We start from the raw sequence: 20,535 nt of genomic DNA on the forward strand, positions 1-20,535 counted from the left end.
AATGGTTCCTTTATGTTAGTGCAAGTGTCTGCCTGTCCACATTTGTCTCAGTGAGTGTCGTTTTTTGTTTGTTTACTGTCTGTGCATTCGTGTGTGTGTATGTGGTTGTGTGTTTTTGTGTGCTTTTTGTGTGTGTGTGTGTGTGTGTGTGTGTGTGCTAGTGATAGGTATTTTTATCCATGGTGAACATTAGATTAAAGGCTGCTGGTCATGGGAGCTGTGATGGACCTCAATGTGATTAGAGCAAATGTGTGGCTTGTGATACAGCTAAGTACATTCCTGCATTGCACCACTCTCTGTCACACACATACACACACACAAACACACCTGCACACAAGCAAAATGACAGCAAAATGGATGTCATTTCAAACAGATAATGACAAACACATTTTTTTTGGACTGAGAGTTTTTTGTCGTTGAATTGGTAAACCAGTTAGTGTGTATCTTTTAATCACAAGACGGCTACTACAAAATGTAAGCTGGAGTCATGCGGTAAAATAAAAACAACTTTACAAAATGTGATATTACAGCTGCTGTAATGCAACTTTCTTTACATGGACACTTGGTAATAAGCTTGTAAAAAGATACAGCATCCTAGTCATTATCTCAGATAAGGCCAATACGAGGCAAACCAGGACTGATTTTAAAGTAATGATCAGCTCTGTGAATTATCTTGTTAACTACACGTGCGCAGCACAGACGTGAATCAAACCATACAAAATGGTGACGTTCAAAGTAACTAATCACAAGTTAATTGAATTTACATGCCAAGGTTCATTGCTTCACTGTAGCGATCAATTCAGTCACAATGACCACAGATAGCAGTGACTCGCTGTTTCGGCTGCTCAACAGTCTTCAGAAGTGGCTCAGATGGTAAAGTCACTGACACTGTTTCCTAATTAAAAGCAAATGTAACTAATGGCCTAAAACTGAGCAACTATCTGTTGTTTTTTCTTGGCCTCCTCATATCTGCTAAAATTGTTTCTCAAGTCGCTTCAAACATACAGTAGTTGTGGTCGACAGTCAATATCAGTGTTGAACCTATATCATATCACAAGTAACCATAGCAACAGTACTAAAGAGGTTGAGTCTGAGATTCTTATGTAGCACTGCAAATATCAAATACTCAAGGAACATACGTGCACCCTCTTGTACAATGAGATCTGTACAACTTCCGTAAGTTATGGTCCAAAACTAGTCGGTAAAGACTTCTTTGTGTTCCTGTCTGAGTTCCACCTCTAAGTCTTTTTTTCAGTGATGTCTGCGATGTCTTCTTGCAGGCATGACTAGCTTGAACTCAGCTGTGACCATCAAGGTAAGGCTGGCAGCTAAGGTGCAGGGACATCACAGCAACAGAGACAATAGAGGTAAGCAGTGAGACAAAACAACTTGCTATTCAGTATCCATTAAGCATACAGTGTCAGAACTGCTTCCATGTCAGCTTCACAAGAACACATCTGAGCTGGGGTGACACTGAGACCTGCAAACAGCTGGATACGTACGATGTTTACTCAATTGTCTAGCATTTAAGAAATGTTGCATTATTCAACCGTTTTTTTTAACAAGTTTTATGGAAGAAACTTTCTCATCTGAGTGAAGGACTTGCAACACATATCAAGTAAAATATAATAATAGTTCTGTAAGCCTTGCAGGAGTTTGCACTGGCACAGTAAAATATCAGTGACATACAAGATACAAATGAGAGAAAGGATGATGAAAGAATCAAGAATGTCTCTCTCTCGTTATCTCACTCATGGGAGTCCAACTTTGTTATTTTCCTGGTGTTTTACAGTTAGTTATTCTTGTTTCCACATCCAGACATATCACTTCTGATGCACGCACACGCGCACACACGCGCACACACAACACACACACACACACACACACACACACACACACACACACACACACACACACAAGCTATACTTATCATTAATCTATCCAATTATTCTCTCCAAGCCTTCAGCATCGTCCATGTGAATGTGTTTGTAATTGTGTGTAGTTTTGTTTCGGTGCCTGTTAGTGTGTCTGTGTCTTTGTCCGTCTGTTCGTCTACTCGCTGAGCCCCAGGGAACCTTTGCTGTCTGGTGCAACGTTTCCCAGGGGGAGGACTTTGTTGGCTGCGCCACCAGGGGGGGATGATGGTGGTGGGGAGGGGAAACCGGGGCACATTTCCTGTGGAAATGGGGTTATCACTTCACCAATTACTGTTGCAATTACAGTGGGAGGCCTGCAGAAGCCTGGGAACAAAGCCCATAGGCACACAGATGGCACTCATGTAAAGACATGCACAAAATAATTTCTAATACACGTTACCATGCACACAGAAGTAAAATCTTACTGTCATTCTCTCTTATATGCCAAGACCACAACACACAACATTTATATACATGTATGTATTTCTAAATCTGACTTTATAAGATCAGTCGGCACCTTATAGGTTCTATTTGTTAAAAACATAGATTTTTTTGATTGTAGGGCGGATTAGCCACAGTCCCAAAGCATCAGTTACTGACGAGTTGGGAAACCCAGAGCATCATTATTTGACAAGTTGGGAATCAGACTCAAAAATGTTTTTTTCTTACAAATTGCACCTTTGAATTCCTGCCGTGAGATGTCAGAGTACACCTTAAAATATTAAACTGTTTGAAATGCTGTCTTACCATTGGCCTGATATCTGCAGTCTGATGGCATCGCTTACTTTTTTTCATAATTTCATCATTTGAAATCCAGTTAGAAACTTTTTTTAAGGGATGAACAATATTGGACACACTAAATTTTTCCAAATAATTTTCCCATGTAAACAGGAGGGATTAAGTGGTATTGGTACATCTCTACTCTTATCGCGATGGCTGACTGGCAGATGCTTTACAAACTTTAATTCAGTCCGTACAAAAAACTACTTAGCCAACGGTTCACATAGTACACACATAATCAAAGCATCATCTTACCAGCCTGTTGTATCTGCATAAAATTCTCATTTTGTGTCAATGCTGACATTTCAATTTACAGCCCTTATCTGCTGAAACCAATGATATGCCAATATTACCTATAATCCCATTTTCTTTTAAATAACATGAATCATCTTGCAACCTTCCAAATGTATCTTAGCTGGTTCTGACCCCATTGATCCCTCACATAGTCACACAAACTAATCTCTACTCATTGCTTCGTACTGTTCGATATGGACTGTACAAATCTTCTCACACGTTCAAACACATGCTCACACACACATGCACATACACACACACACACACACACACACACACACACACACTCCGCATACCGCAGTAAAATTATAGCCAAACACACTACGAACTACATCTGGACTGTGTCACTGGCAGGCCAGACCCACGTGGACAGCGTGACCTTTGACCTGAGAGCATATGATTATTCATCATCATCAGACTGTTCGGCCTCGGTCGCCAGGCTGCTGCATACACACGTTAGAGTCAATTTGCTGTTTACTTTTTCATCTAATTTATTTTTACATCTTTATTTATCTAAGAAGGTTCACTGAGAACAGTCACTGTTTTCTCTGCCACACATTCACACAGTTGCATACAGTGTCACGTGGAAGCCACCCAGTGGAGAGAACAATGTTGGTGGTTAAATGCTTTGCCCACAGCCACACACACAGATGTTCTTGAGGAGCTGCAGTTAGTTATTTTTTTTCTAATCGTGATCTTTCAAATTGATTTTGGAATTTGAACACACTTTTTACACTTTTTAATCATCGTAATGATAAGGACAAAGAGACACAATGCAGAAAAACACTGACTTTCAAGCTTTAAATTTAGCAAAGTCAGCGCCACATCTGCCTGGCATACTGAAGTTTCTGACTCTGAAGCTGACTTTTGCCAAGCGGAAACAATCAACAGTCAGTGGCCTGGACTGGTGACAGACACTCAAGAATACCACTTGCCTCACAGACTAGTGCACAATTTAACTACATAAGAGTTCAGTCAACACTTTGCTTGAGATTCTGTATCTCCACACCCATCAGAGAGAAAAATCACTGCAGTCACTAAATGGTCTGAGGCTTCTACTACTTGGCTCAACCTCAAAGCATTTTAGACATACGGTATGCTCCATGGATATTCGCCTTGGAAAATGGGCAATAACAATATCTCTACATCTTGAAAATGGGCGGCCAACAGGACAGTGTCTGTCCTGTGAAGGTAATGGATGATGTCTACTGCAGTGAGTTCAGATTTATATTAACAATCAACTTTGAGGGTTAAATTCATGATGAATGCCTACTTTAAAGCCCGGCCAGATGATAAAAACTATTATCTGTCGCTGCACATCCTCTCTATTTTCTGATAAGTCAGGCTCTATTTAAACAGGAAAAGGAAGTCTGACTTCCAACCTTTTGTGGCACTTGTCTGATCTTTCCACCACTGACAAAACAGGGACAATCACATTCTTGTGGCTTCTTCTTGTTTCCACAGCCATGGGAACATCAGATTCAAAACACCAAGGTTAAAGAGCAGATGTTTTAGGCACATGTGTACATGTAACCACGTCTGGAGTCTACAAGTTGCCATTTTCCATCGATCAAATTAAATTTAATCAAAATAACTGTAGAAAAAAGAGACAGCTTTGAGTATCTACTACATCTCTACATGGCATCATGTCCTGCACCCCCAGCCTACTCCACACTACAACTAATGAGGTAAACAACTGGTAAAGGTGGTCTTAGCACTGCTGATCCCGTCTACTTCTGGCCTCCAGCTTTCCAACAAGTCAAGTGCGTCTTTGTGGAGTAAATTCCTTCATTCAGCTAAAGTGAAAGGAATGCAGTGAGAAATATATGTCTACACAGAGCTGAAAAGAGGAACAACCCAAGATGTTCAGCTCAGACATACTGAAACTTTTTTCTTCTTTGTTTTGGCATTTGGCAAGTTTTTGGTAAGTTTGACTTAAATCCCCTAACCACTGGAGCACCTGAGTAATTGGAGAAAAACTTTTCTTATGTCTCTTGAATGTTATATAGCAAAGAAGTGCTGACACACAGTCCAAGCCAGGGAGAAAAGGTGAGAAACTCAGCTCTAGATTATTGACAGCAGAGCAGACTAGAGCAAATTAATACTTAAGGGAAATGGAAGAAATATGAAGCTTGTGGTTTTCTGCTTGATTACAGGCTTCAGGCTAAAGATAGCCTCTAATATTCACACCAGAAACCTCTCGAGGGTAAATTTACAACATGTCCACTGTTGTCAGGGGCTGTTGTTGCCAAAACAAGGGTGTAATTAGACTCTTTTCACTGTCTATGTCCAGAGAGAGGAGAAAACCCTCAAGCACATAGCCCCTTAATCAGTGGTGTTTCATGTCCTAGTAAGGACCTTAAGTTCGGTCGCAAGACAATTCAATCATACTATGGAAAAGTGTCTTTAAGCAGCAGAAGAGGATAAAGCCTTCTGAAGAACTTTGGTGACGGCTATCCTTTATATTTGAACAAAATGTAAAGTTAACAACTTACAAAATCAGGTCCAAGGAAAAATGGATGCATAACTTGAGCTATTTCTGAAGGAGGGACTGAGCAATCTGCTGCCGTTTGACTTCAATAGTGACAAGCAATGGTAGCGCCACCGTTGGGGACCGCTTCCATTAAAATTAATAATAGAGAATAGCCTGATTCTGTGCTAGATATCCGTCCCAGTGAAATCCACATCTCAGCAACATCCCAGCCCAGAGCCTGGAAAGCACTGGCCTAGATAGAAACAGATCTGAAAGAATAAATGAATAATGAAATATCGCCTGGTTTTTAATATCACTCTAAAGGCTTTTGTGCTTTATTAGTACACAGAGAGAAGATAAAGGTCCGGCTGGGGAAAGAGGAAGAAGATGTAGAACATCAACCAAGAACCAGGTTAACTTAACTTGAGACCTCAACACCGCAAAGAAATGCATAAACTATAGATCAGAGAAAACTGGGGCTTAACATAGACACCCTGGTACATATAGTCAGTCATCTGTTGAGATTTTGTAAGTGCAGGTTTCCTAGACGAGAAGAAAATGACAAGCTCTTTGATTCAGTCCATCCTGAATACTGTATGATTACAAGTGCCAAAGTACAGTGTTCATGAGACGCTTGAAAGATTCATACATACCGCCCGGAAAAATGAAAAGGAATGTCCTGTGAAGTCTGAATTACTTTGACTTTAAATCTACAAAATACATACATACAGTTTGGACATGTCTGACACCTGTCTGTCACATTTTCGGGGGAAGGAAAAGTCAAACAAAAATGCACAGACATTCATATAAATGTCCTATTTCTCCTAACTGCATCCGAGTTTTTGAATCGAAGGCAAGAGTTTTCACGAGCTAACTAAGAGGCTATGACAAGCCAGAACAGTAATAATATCTGAAACTCTGGGCTGAAGAGTGAGTTGGGGGAGAAGACACAAACAAAGTAACAAAGTATTTACAAGCAATAAATCATTATGATGAGGTGGATATTTTTGAGTAGCCTTTGACTTTTTAATTAAAACAGCTGACATGTTGTGACGTAGTATTATGAGTGACTAAGTATTTAATTTTCTTTTCACTGAAGGGGATTAAAGTTGTACCCACATTTATTTGTATCTGGCTTAGATGGGCTCCAACGGTGGCCAAATGAGCTGACAGCTGCTGGTTTGTGCATCTGTTTCTCCCACAGACAACACAGCTACTTAACAAAATTCTACGTTATTGAAAACAGCGGGCTCATCTGGGTTTTTGTATGAAAGCAGCTGTTTATGGCTCCTTCAATTTCCTCAACAGTTTTGTCACCGGGGATGTCTGGGCAACATAAAGTCACAACAGAGAAATAAATGGAGATATTAAAGCATGTATTCAAACTGATGCTTTTATTCGTGCAACACATTTTCCTCGGAGAAATCTCAATTGAATTTTTACAAACATGCACATGTGCAAACATGCATCTGGACACTGATGAACTAATCTACTGTGCAGTATAACCAAGCAATTTGCATGTTAATAGAATGAAACTGAAAAGGACTCATTTACATTTACATTATAATTTGGGTGTTTGTCCAAAGACACTGAGGGAAACAGCAGGATAAATCTTAATGCCTGGATTACAACCATCACGAGCAATCAGCGGTATAGAGGTCAAAGTTCAAAGCCAGTGCCTCCACTCATACCAAAACACACTCATCTGATTCAATTGAAATATTCTCCAGTGAATGGCTAACATTAAATGCCTTCTGCAAACCAATCCAGAATGTGAATGCTTTATGAATAAAACATGACGACTCTCCACGAGGGGAAAAAGATTCACACCGAGTTAATAAACCATCCAAGCCTCCTCCTGGCCACTTATGGACTTTTATTCTGTGATTGTGATGATGAGTCTTTATATTCTCATGTGACAGTTATGAGTTTATGAAGTAGCTGCAGATGAAAATGTAACAGCAGTTAAGAGGGTTGTGTGTGTGTGTTTCTTCTTTTTAAATGTGGAGGTATAGGACCTTACCATAATGATTACATGCACACTTGTTTATGTGTGGAAAACCTCTCTTTGAATCTCTTGCGTCTGCGTGTTTAATATGGTGTGTCCAATGTGATTAGTTCCATAGGTCTGTACATGTTTCAGGTAATGCTTTGCAGGAAAATGTCCCCTTTGTGTGTGTGTGTGTGTATGTGTGTGTGTTTGTGTATGTGTTGTGTGTGGTAGAGAGATGGTATCACTAACTGCCATCTCATCAAGAAAATCCCACTACCGCTCGCTGAATGGCTGGGATAATGGACTCATTACACTCAAGTGTGTGTCTTCGTGCGTGTGTTTGTGTGTGTGTGTGTGTGTGTGTGTGTGTGTGGGTGTGTGGGTGTGTGTGCATAAGTCCACTCCTGCATATGGGCGACATGAAGTTTGAGTGAATAACTGGGATAATTTAGTCATTAAGAGAGGGATGGAGGGTTTAGGGGGTAATCAGGCATGTATTTAAGTATTTAAGGCTGTTTTTTTTGTTTCAGACACATGAAGCTGTCTGGTCTGTCATTCTGATTACACTTCACCAATCAGAGCAAATCTCTCACACAGTGAAAGGGTCCCTTTTTCCAGTCAAAACAACGGTTCTCAATGTTTAACTGGTGGGTCTCACTGGGTCTGATATCAGTATAATTTTCATTATAACCCCTGTATATGCTGTGAATTCAAGCTCCAGCCAAAACAAAGACAGTTTAGAAACATCCCCAGAGACCCGGAAGACATTAAAGTGAAACAATGATGTAATTGTGGTGCAAAATAAACTCAGTTAGCGATTACAACTATATATGTTTTGCAGCTTTAGTCTTCTTCTTCTTCATCTGTTCCTCTTTATTCCTTTATATTGTGCCCCTGTTACTGCCACAGTAGCTTCAGGAGTTATTGTTATTTTTGGAAAGTCACTGTGCCTCCCATGCTGTTGCTTTAAGTCAGAACTCACTGTATGTGCGCATAATGCTTTGTCATGTGAAGCCCTAGAGCTTTACTCTGTCTCCACCTGTCTCCCCCTCCTCTTTCTGTTTCTCTGTTACTGCCATGGTAGCATCAGGGGGCATTGTCATGATATTCAAATGTACACATTGTGCTTTCAATATTTTTGCTCTGTAGTTGGGCTCAGTGGATTTCTACACATAGAGGCCAGTGTGAAGCCCCAGTGGCCTAATGGATAAGGCACTGGCCTCCTAAGCCAGGGATTGTGGGTTCGAGTCCCATCTGGGGTGAACCATAGCAGAGTGGCGCAGCGGAAGCGTGCTGGGCCCATAACCCAGAGGTCGATGGATCGAAACCATCCTCTGCTATGTATATTTTACTCGCAGCTTTAAACACAAAGTTCAAAGAAATGCTTTGAGAATATGTGTAAAATTATAGAAAATTAAAATTTGTTTTTCAGTTTATTTTAGATTTTTGTAGCTGTGAGCTGCTGTTCCATTTCTGTTACGCACTGCAGTTTGGGATATTAGGACAATCAATGCAAGTACAAAGTGAATTGAGTCTGGTCACTGGCATATTACTGAGTGAGTATATATACAGAGTTTTGACATTTTTTTCCAGAGTAAAGGCATTACACATTAACATCAGTCTGCAGCTCCGGCTTGGGACACAGCATCAGTCTGATGAGAAACGCCTTGTTTCAGCTGCTGGCAAGTGAAACCTTTCAATGTCAAACAAGCTTCATTTTCAGCTTGATGGATTTCAGTGTTTCTTCAGTGTGGTTTTGAACATGTTTCAAAAACACAGTGGTTGGAGCAGTTTTTCAGCCAGTAGAGGAAATAAAAAATGTGGAAATAAGCTAATTTATAAGGTTTTCAGCATGCAGATGTGTACAGTGTGCACGTTTCTTCCAATATTATGCATTATAAATATGGTCAGACTAGTTTACAGAATGTTTGATAGCCATAGAGCGAAACAGCACCAGTAAGGTTTTGTGTAACAACCTAGTTTATAAAATTGATGTGTTTATATTTAACAGTAATTTCTCTGCAGCTTCAATGTTTTTCCTTTCATCTGTCTTATGTTGCACATTGCACTGTATTTTAAAAGGTTTATGAAATTACTGATCTCAAACTGCACCTATTCCATTTAATTTGCCAAGTCTTCTCGAGCTGTTCTCATGTCGTCATGTGTTTTTCTTGCTTTACTCTGTCATAATTTTGCTGCTGCAACACTCTAGTTAAATTGCTTAGATATATTGGGTTTCTCCTGCAAAGCACACAGTGAAACACCTCACAGACTCTACTGGTTTTTCAATGTCTTCAACAGATGAAGGAACATCAAAATATATAGTTTTTCTAAACTGCCAAACAACGTTAAAGTGTCTTAGTGGAGCTGAGATCCTTTTCTAATTACAGCGATTCTACGACAAAAATGACCTCCCCCTGTCTGTGAAAATTCTCTGTGATGATGAAGGGAAATGACCACAGCATGGAGCTCCCACAGAGAGTGAGAAACAGCGCACACACATGAACACAAACATACGCAAAGGCATGATAGTGGACATGTAGCCCATCACAGTCCCTACGCACGTTATATTTTGCTTTTGCTCTCTCTCCAAAGATTACCATGCTGGCCACTGTAGATATAAAACATATGCAAACCTCTGTGTTCAAAGACATGAATCACGTCAGCGCAGTACACAACAACAAAGACTGAGGTGGGCAGAGATCCTGGAACCAAAACAGCTCTATTTAAGTACACATACACACACATGCTCATATCTTCAAAGGGACTTAAACAAAACTACATGCACACACGCACTTTCATTTGCTTCACGCACGTACATACTCAAGGACATACAGGCACGAAGTTCATGTGTGCTCACAAAGACAAGACACACGCAGCTCCTTTAGCGGCTCTTCACATTTTGACGTTCACATTTCATTAAAGCTAAATTCCCACCTGGGAGAATCTGACAAGGTTTCCCTTCTCCCTCTCTCTCTGTACTTTCTAGGTCACGATTGGTCGACTTCAGCCTTATCACATCTACTTCACAGACCCCTTTGTGTTTTGGCTTATGTAAGAACGTGTAATCAGTTGGTTTCTTACTCTACTGTGTCTCAAGTAAACATGATTAAAGAGAGATGAGTTTATCTCACCATAACTGAAGGCCTGGATGCCTCAGAAAAGCTTTTAATGTGAGTTCATGGTGATTTACGGTGAATGTGGCTGAGAAGGCAAAATATTGAAACCTAAATCCTGTGTTAATTAGATGATGCACATCTTTGCTTTCTCATTACTTCTGACCGTCACGTCTGTCAATCCCAAACAGCACACAAGGCTTACTGCCTCTGGACATCTCAGAATGCTACGGATGCAGTGTCCGTCAAATCTTTCTTCTATTCTCCAGTGAGAAAAACCCCACCCCATTGCTGCTCCCACAAGGTTAAAACAAACGCCAACAACTATTAGGAGCCTGTGCAGCAGAGCCTCACCCTTCAAAAGGACCCGTCAACTCCAATTCAACCATACATAAACCTTCTAGCACGAGAGAATGTGCTCCTGTTCAGTCCTGGCATGTTGATTCAACAGCATGTGTTTAAACAACATGCTGCACAGTGGCAACTAACAAGTGCCACCACAGCATCTTCACATTTTACTAGAGAAGCTTTTCTTTTCCCTTTTTAGGGAGGTTCTATCGCGTCTGTCTGCAGGTTTTTCCTCTGCACGGATTTCACTGTGGTGGACGGATCGGCCTGGGGCCAAGAAATAATTAATTTGGTGCTTATCTGGATCTGGGATTTCTGCCATCAGATAATTATTTCTTTTGTTAGCCATAACTGAATCTAACACACAGAGACACTTGATTTCAAATCCTGAGGGGGAGTCTGTGCTGTCAAGAAGTCAGTTTATGACAGGGAGGATGTGGGTGTGAAGCTCAATTGCCAAAGATTTTGACAGGAAATTAATCTAAATGCAATAAAATGGCTTCCTGTCGGCATTCTTGCCGCTCACTGTGCTTGCATTTACTTTGGAAAAAAATCTACTGAGGTTGTAATGACTGTAATTGATATTTCAGCCAATGAATTACTGCCAAAGAAGCTTCAAGTTAAGGTCTCATGGAATGATTCCAATTTTCTACAACTGGGGTCTTATCTTCATTGTTTTGTCCATACGTCCTATCAGTTATAGTCAGGCTGTACTTAGCATGTTAATTCCTAAGATCTGGGACCACATCTGCACCTCTAAAAAGGTGTTCAACAGCACACAGAACACAGTCTGCTGATCAGATGTTCCAGCGTAGCTAAATGTATTCATATAAGAAAACAAAGGTGAAACGTAAAATCAGTATCTAAACTGTCCTTTGTAAACATTACACCAAAGATTGCAAACTAACTTCTCCTGCCCAGTTCAACTTTGACTCTACTTTCTATTAGTCATGTCCTCCAGTTTACCCGCATTCTCAGTTTCACTTACAAATAAATTGATTCAGATAATCTGGCTCAACTTGCTTAAAACCTGTCTGATTGTGTCACTTAGTGAATACAATATTCTCATGACTGAAGGAAATGACAGACAAAACCGTGAAAATTACGTTTTTTCATTGACCCAAGCTAGAATTTTCCATTAAGCTGTTTTATAACTTTTACAGCTGCCCTGACTGTAACATGCTTTTACCATTTTTAAATGCTGGGTATGTCATTCAGGGCACAAAACTCTGTGTTGGACAGACAAAATGAGCAGTTTAACTGTGCCACTTGTGAAAAGCCCTCCTGGTGAGAGGAGAAAGTGAGGTGGGCAGCAGACTTGACTACTTGAGGTAGATTAATTCAACACAGGTGACTGCAGGGAAGGGGGGCCAGAGGAGGTGTGGGAAAGAAACAAAAAATGCAGATAGAGACAGGTAGAGAGAAAGAAAGGTATAATTTGTGCTCCACATATCACATGACAGCGTGTGGAAATTAAGTGGAGGGGAATAAAAGAAGAGTGAAAAATGAGATGCAGTTCGTTATTCCTGTCACCTGCAAGTGTTTGTGTGTGTGAGAGAGAGAGAGTGAACAATGACAGAGCAACAGATGTATTAGACAATGAGAGCAAAGGAAGGCTTTAAAGAATAATAAAAGGAGAAAGAAAAGAGAGGTAATGATGCGTCTTACCAGAGTGTGTGAACTGCAGTCTGGGTTGAGATGCTCTCCACGCCCCTGTTAAGGTAGCCCCGAGGTGGGCTAGAAGGACCGTAGTCACCAGCCAACACATCCTCCTCCTCCAGTTCAAATCTGCTCAATTCAGGCGACGAACAAGTGCAAACACAGTTTCTGTCTGAAATCTCAGTGCTGCATTCAGGTTAAGTGCTGAATCTTAACACACATACACACACGCTCGGTAATAAACAGTCTTAGTCCCAAGTGTTGCACTGTTGAAAACCCGATCTGAATCCAATCTGAGTTCAAGTCACAAAGATGCTGAATCCAGACACTGTTACAGTCCAAGTGAGTTGGGCTTGAGTTAGTCCAGATCCTGAAAATAATTCACCGCTCTTTGAAAGCACTCAACACACTCTACCATCTGCGTGTTTATATGTTTATATTTTGAATCTGTGTGTGGGCTTCAGAGATGGAGGAGAGGAGAGAACGTATTCCAAGAAAAGTCGTCTCTCCACTGCCTCCTCGCAGCTTGACAGCTCTCTTCTGCTCTGTTTCTCGTCCCTGCTCCTCTCTGCATGTGACTGCTCTCTCTCTCTCTCTCTCTCTCTCTCTCTCTCTCCCCCCTCTCTCCCTCTCCCTCTCTCTCTGGAAGGCGGAGGGAGAAGGATCCCAGATCATTGTGGCCACCCTGCACACACACAAATGCAGGCAAGCACGCCCATTCACTGCTCCTAGTTAAAGTGGAAATGAAGGAGACAAATCTGCTTTCATCTTTATTCCCATTTTTTTCAGTCTGACACTTCCTCTCTTACCCTGGTTTTCTCTGTTGAGCTTACTCTTTCCACTACTTTCTTTCTCTGTAACTCTATATAACAGGGTTTTTACACATCGTTCTAATGCTTAGGTGGAGCACCCAAGCTGCTCTGGCCACAACCTCAGCAAAATTTAAAATTGATGTAGACGGCATCAAAACTAACTAAACAACTTTTCCCAGATCAAGTGACTGTGGTTTTTCACTTGGGGACTTTTTGCGCAAGATTATCGTATGTTGGTTTTTATCAGCTCTTGCTATTCATCCGAAATGATGTAACATTGCTGTTTCTTTATCGAAAAAGGCAGCATTTTCTTGGGGAAAGACTCCCAACACCTATGCCAAATATGTGCACCTTCTGTAAAACCTGGGGAAAACATTGAAAACATTTGAAACCTGTGATTATTCCAAATAGACAATAATAAAAAGTAAGTAAATAGTAAAAGCTTACACCAGGAAGCAAGAACAATACACTTTGAGAGGTATTTAGTAAAACACCAAGAAAAACAACAATAACAAAGATCCAAAAACATCAGAAAGACGATGAATCTGTACATGCATACCTACATACACACACATACAGTGTAAACCAGTAAAAATAGAATTTGAAAAAAAGGCTTTTCAAAGAAAGTGGGATTTCAGAAGCAGATTAAAGTAAGGTACTGAATTTGAGGTGCCCAGGAGCAATTATTCAGCGGCCTTTATTCTCAAGTCTTACAGATGAGCCAAATCATCAAGTACATTGAACCTAATGAGTAAGATCTTAAAAACAATTAAAAGGGCAACACTTCTCCTTCTCTTTCTCAGAACCAAAGTCTCCTGCTTTCCTCCCTCTCATTATTTTCTTCATTCTCAATCTCAACCCAAATGCAATCATTAAAGCCTCTTCTTCCTTTCTTGCTCTGTTATTTTCATTAGATAGCGGCTCACTGGGGTAAAGCAGCGCGGGTTGAATTTTTCACCAGCCCAAGTTCAATCACAGGCTAGCGGGGACAATTTATTCATTCTCCGGGATAAATAATGAATTTAGGTTGCGTGCAAATGAACAAGTATATGCCCCCTCCAAGGATTTCTGAGTCGTAAATGATTTACTCTCCACACTTGTTTGCTATTGTGTAATTATTACAGATTTATTTTAAATATGACCCAGCAGTTTAATCATATGATTAGATGTGCTTACACAACCTCATACAGCTTTTAATTGGTTGAGGGCAAATCTGGTCAAACTCGCTCGTTAATTAAGTTTACGATTATTTAATAGAAGAAGAGAAAGAAGTCGACTTGTGGGTAAACATATGGTCTAACCCTCATCCAGTGATGGCACTGTGCCCTGCTGGAGTGACCTTGAGCAAGATGCTTATGAAACTTCATGTTTTGTTAATTAGCATTAAATGAATCTGCTATTCATATCACTGGACTGAGCTCCAGAATCCCCTAAAGACAACATGCTTTTCGGGCAGCAACTAACATTTGTTCTCACTGCCGATTCATCTGTGGATTTATTATGATTGAATTTCTTATTCGTTAGTTGCTTGGTCTGTAAAATGTCAGAAAATGTCGATCGGTGTTTGCCAAAGTTTTGTCTACAACCCAAAGATAATCAGTTTACTGTCATAGAGGAGTAAATGTTCACCTCATCTTGAATTAGAGTATCTTGACTTGATCAATTATCAAAAATATTTGATAGTTGACCATTAATCAATACTTGTTTCAGCTCTACATGTTTTTGCTCAATTTTACAAGCAACATGTCCAGTATTTCTATCATCATTATTATTAGTAGTAGTAGGTGTTACTGCTTTGCTCTCATCGCTGTGGTGTTTTAATTGTGGCCTTTATCCTAATTCCAAAGTCACCTGTCAATCAAAAAGTGTAGACAGCACTGTGACTTTGTTTTTCTGTTCTGTTTTCTGTATGTGGGGCTACTTCCCTTAGCACTGTTATCACAACCAGTGCTGACCACACAGGCCAGTTCATCTATGTTTTATTAAGACAAACTGAAACATTACAGTAAAAGGGTACTGTCTGTTTAAAACTGAAAAACGTTAGCATTAAGTGTGAACAAGCTGAATTATCTGTGTGTTATATCAGCTGGTTATAACAGTTATAAAATTGAGAATGTGCTGCTCTTTCCCATCAAAGATCCATAAAATAAAGTATGGGGGAACTTGTATAATCTAGATGTAAAGACTGGCGATTAATCTAATGATTATTTTCTCAACTAATCGCTTAGTTGTTTGGTTTATAAAATGTCAGAAAATGGTGATAAAAGTTGATCAAGGTTCATGTCTAGTTTCTGTCCACAACCAAAAAGATCATCAATTTACATCCATAGAGGAGTAAAAAAAATCAGAAAATATTCACATTTAAGAAGATGAAAAGTCCAGTTTGCTTTCCTTTTGAGATTGTGCCCATTACAAAAGCTGGTTAGAAAGGTTAAAAGTTTGACATTTTGCAACCACAAAGCAGGAAATGGTGTACACTGCAGTCATCATTTGAGCATGTGAGTCAGTGAGTCACCCTTTGCGCATCTTATAGTCATATAGTTGCTTATGACTAAAAATTGCAATTGTGTAAGGTTCTCATAAAGCTTGCATTGACCTGTCAGCCATGTCCTGTAAGACAACCAAAATGTTCATCCCCAAGCGTTTAAATGTTCTACCTAAGATGAAGATTCTTCTTGGGGTGGTAAGATAAATGGCCAACAAGATAAAGGGGGTTCAGGTTGCTTTGGTCGCCTATGTATCCGATCTCTGAGGAGAAAAGAGAGAGACTGTGCTGTCAGTTTTACAAACTCCAAATGTCAGGTTCACTTACGTCACTTTAAGCTCTCACCATGAAACTGGCTCGCTGGGACCTCCTAAGCTCTCGTGTCATTAACACAGGATAATTAGTAGCTCTTCACCAATCTTGTCTGATCAGTCAGCTTGTTAATTACAAGTAATGACCTCCCAGCTAGCTTGGACAAAAAGCCTCTGATTTCTCTTTGGCAAGTGACGTAAATTATTCAATTAGTGTGTGAGCTCCGGCTGCTGGGATCATTACTAGTCTCAGATCTCACCGCTGTTGTTCTCTGCTCGCTACAAACACAACACACACACACACTCACACACACACACACACACACACACACACACACACATCATCTCACGCGCATTACCTGCATTTTAAGGGGTTGAGTGAGAATGCATTAGTTAATGAGCACTCATTGTATCTTGTTTCTCTGTTTGTTCCGTTTCATGAATTTCTACGTAACCTTTTCAGGCTGATATGAAGCCTAATGTGAGTAATTCGCAGTGCATATGACAGCAATAATTGTCAAACTTATGTAAGTAATCCGAAGACAAAAAAACATTGATTCAGCTGTTGCTTTGATTGGGCGTCAACATTGAAGTGTCACAGAGAGAATGATTTCTTTCATTAATCATGCGTTTTTCTTCAGATTTACATATAACTTATGAGTGAATATTAAGGTGAACAGTCCCTCCCAACTTCGGTCATTTCATTTTCATACTAAGGGCTTCAAAAGACACTTAAACTTTTTTCTTTCTTTTTTTTTTTTTTTGAGCGGAGGGTAACCAAGACTTGTCCTTTACAGACAGCAATAAAGAAACAGTTGAATTTCCTGTAACTTTAACTGTTATTTGTTCTAAAACACTGTATCATGTTTAATAAAGAGCGGACTGATACATTATTACTTTACAGCACACAAAAAGCATAGTTCTTAGAAGGTAAACTACAAAATACTCATTGCCTGGATAGGTGGTAAGCCTCTGAGATACTGTTAAGTTGACTGAACTGCTAGCTCTGCTACCTGTTAGGTACTGGCTAATTTTATGTGTTTAATTTTAAAGTACACCCTGAGAGAGATTTAGGTTACCAAAAGTAGCATAAACTCAATGTAACTATGTGGGACAAACAATATCTTACCAAATGGTCCTTGACTCTTTGTGCCTCTGTCAGTCATGACCTGTCTGGAAACGCCAGAGACGGTCACACAGGTAGGACTTTGGTGCCATCTTACGTTTCTTCCCACCACTTACCTGATTGAAATCCCGCGAGACTCTGGGAGAGAACGCCTGATGAGACTTGGCTCGCATTTAAAACTGAGGAGCGGTCAACGTGTCTTTTTTGGTTCAATAAGAAGTCTTTCTATGTACCCTAAACATTACTAGACAAGAAACCGCGAGATTAAACGCGTTTCTGCCTCAAGGAAGAAGAAAAGCAACCGGTATAACTTCTGACTGGCTGATTTCAACACATGTAATGTGTAATGACCGCGTTATACCACTAGAGGTCAGTATGCGATTGTGTATAATTGAATATACTACGCCTAGAAGAGGGCGAGACTACATATGGTTAAGAATATGTCCAAGATTACATTTTTGAAATCGAAAACTACAAATAATAAGCAGCTATTCCCATGCAGAGATTATTTTCTTTTATAAAAACTGGGGGAATATCCACCCAAACCTTAACGCTGCAGTCCAGCCGGAAGTAGCATTGGTATGATCACAGAAGGAAATTATAGGAGGAAACGTTTGATACCAGCTTTTCTTTATTTCATTTGAATGCTCTAATTAAATCCTCACATAAACCCCACAAACTGCTGTGAATCACACAGGCCAAAAATACGATTTTAGAAGAGACTGTGCTTAATTGCATGGGTGGTGGGAGAGACATTTAGCGGTTATCTGATGATACAAATCATGATCATACACCCTACAATGATATTTTTGCCCATTTTATAGCATCGAAAGCACAAGAACTGCAGGAAAATATTCAGATAAGAAAAATGATCTGCCATGATAAATCACCTTCATCCACCCACTCCAAACGCATTACTGTCTTTTTTGTGTTTATCTTATTTCAGTATAAGTGCTACATGTGTCTAATCAGGTTTAACTCCAGAGTTTCGTTTGGATTTGAATCATTTGACAGATGTGATGGAGTTTGTGACAGGGTGGAGCAGTGAGTGCTTTGAAGGGTGTGGGTCTGACGGTCCTGCGCGCTCCCGCCATGATGTGTTGGAACCTTTTGTGTGGGGGCGCGGCCGGCGGGAGCGCGCCTGATGCTAAACGGAAGCCAGTAGTGAGGCTGAACAATCTCAAGGTACGAAGGATAAAAACGGCTTTTTTTTTTTTTTACTTTTCTGTTTTTTGCGGGTCGACTGTGGCCAAAACAGGCCAGTGGTTCTGGACTGTTTTTTTGTTTTTTTTTCTTTTGTTTTGTCCAAGTGAAATGTGTCACAGAGACTTAAACTTGTCCAACCAGAGAGAGAGAGAGAGAGACTGGCGGGTCACTGGGCGTTACGTTTCGGTGCGGACAAGCTAAAAATAAAACTTTGGGAAAGAACAGAATAGGTGGGTGTCTGGATGACTCACAATCACGGGGCAATCCTTCTCACGGCCTTACTCTAAAGTCTTGACAAAAAAATCCACCTCAGACACACACAGGCAGGCAGGGCAGCCAGTCCCACCAGTCCAAAGTCATCACCGAAGATCGTCTAACGGCAAGGCTGATAGGCACAGCAGTGAAAAGAGCCATCACTCTCACTGCACTGTTAATGCAGCACCTGTAAACTTTCTCACTCTCCCACGCAATCACTCATGAAATGTTTTCAGTGTATTGTTACGGCTGCTTATATAACGTCTCGCAACACAGTAAGGATGTGCACACTATATCGTAGATTGAGTTAGGTAACAGTATGCCATGTGTCTGCAATTTCCTCATTCACTACATACTCTAATAGCATTCACATGGAAGAAATTTGGCGAGAAAATAATTATAAACATTTTCAGAAACTGGTGGTGGGCAATCAGGAGGGGTTTCTTTTTTCTTTTTGTCTTTTTTTACATCCAGACCACTTTCACCTTACTATTATTTGAGACTAGGACATGATTTTACTAAATGATTCATTCATTTAAGGATAAAACCCTTCTTTTAACACCGCTTGGATTTGTTGTTTTTACCGGCTGTTGACCCAAGTGCAACCGTATGTCATTTCTAGGTCAGCCATGTGTTTACCCGACACACACACACAGGGATCATACACACAGTGTGGCTGAAATGTCGCGGGTGTGCAGGCTTGGCGTCCTTGGGCGACGCGAGTAATAGGGGCAACCATAATACTTAGGAGTTAGCACGAATAGCCGGCAAATAGAGTATTCCAAAAGTTGAAAATACGTATTTCAATAACAAATCATCACATAAAGTTAGGCAGACTATAGTTAGGCTAGTATAGCCTTTGGAGGAGTGGAGGGACAGTCACCGTGACATTTTCAGCCTTTAATCGCACACTTCAAAGGGCACAACCATGAAAAGGGGACTCAGCATGATTCACAGAGGGCCGAAGGGAATCACTGCAGCTTTGGATTTTGCAGAATGAGACATTTATTGCTGTTGAACGCTTACAATACAACAGTTATTTTATCTTTATTGTCATGGAAAAATGCTTAATTAGCCTATCACTAGCCAGATCATGTTAATTTCCTGTCTAGATGGACCGATAAAACCCAATATTATGTTTGAGCTGTTTAGTATAAAGCCCTCTATGATATAATCGTAAGCCTCAATGAGGTTGGTGAACAGTTAGCTCGGAAATTAGCAGGATTGTGTCTCTCTCTACAGTTTGGTACTTTGGATAAGCGGCAGAGTGAGAGGTCTGTCCCGTTCTCCTCTCCCCGGCTCCCTCTCGCGCTGCCTGTCTCACTGCAGATGATAGGCGTTTCGTGTAACCCGCCCCCCTCCTCTCCTCTCGCTCCCTCCCATTGGACGGCTCCCTCCTTCTCCTTCTCATCCCATTGGACGACTCGGGCGGGCGATGAGCTCATATTGGTTAAATATAGTTGGGCTCGCGAGGGGCTAAAAATAGACCAGTATATAAAGCTGGCGGTTAAACCGCGCTGAGCGACAGTCCTCTCCGGCCGGCAGTCGGAGAAGTGCGGAGAGAGAGAGACAGAGAGAGGAGAAGAGAGGGGGAGTCACAGCGAGAGAAAGAAACAGACAACAGGCTCGTCGTCGCCCTCCGCAGTTCCCCTCCAGCTCATTCCTCTACAAGTGTTGCACCAGAGGCGGCAGTTGTGTCTTATTACACGCTTCTCGGCCACCGGCTTTGGGTGGAGCAGGCAGTGACGAACTTCCTTCCTT

At 40.7% G+C, this 20,535-nt stretch overlaps 1 protein-coding gene and 2 non-coding genes across 4 annotated transcripts in view; 2 read left to right on the forward strand and 1 right to left on the reverse strand.

The window, feature by feature from the left end:
• The window catches only part of sema3h (sema domain, immunoglobulin domain (Ig), short basic domain, secreted, (semaphorin) 3H), a 57,530-nt gene extending 44,340 nt beyond the window's left edge, over positions 1-13,190 (reverse strand). For both annotated transcript variants that reach the window (XM_030423363.1, XM_030423362.1), the window contains exon 1: positions 12,589-13,190. In XM_030423363.1, coding sequence (XP_030279223.1) covers positions 12,589-12,688 — 100 coding nt within the window. In that variant the 5' untranslated portion in view covers positions 12,689-13,190. The remainder of the gene's footprint in view (positions 1-12,588) is intronic.
• trnar-ccu (transfer RNA arginine (anticodon CCU)) lies at positions 8,646-8,718 on the forward strand. The gene has a single exon. It is a non-coding gene; the product is annotated as a tRNA-Arg (tRNA).
• trnam-cau (transfer RNA methionine (anticodon CAU)) lies at positions 8,725-8,796 on the forward strand. Its single transcript has one exon. It is a non-coding gene; the product is annotated as a tRNA-Met (tRNA).
• Positions 13,191-20,535: the final 7,345 nt, after the last annotated feature.

The sequence above is a fragment of the Sparus aurata genome, chromosome 7 (genome assembly GCF_900880675.1).
Source record: "Sparus aurata chromosome 7, fSpaAur1.1, whole genome shotgun sequence".
NCBI classification, from domain to species: Eukaryota; Metazoa; Chordata; class Actinopteri; order Spariformes; family Sparidae; genus Sparus; species Sparus aurata.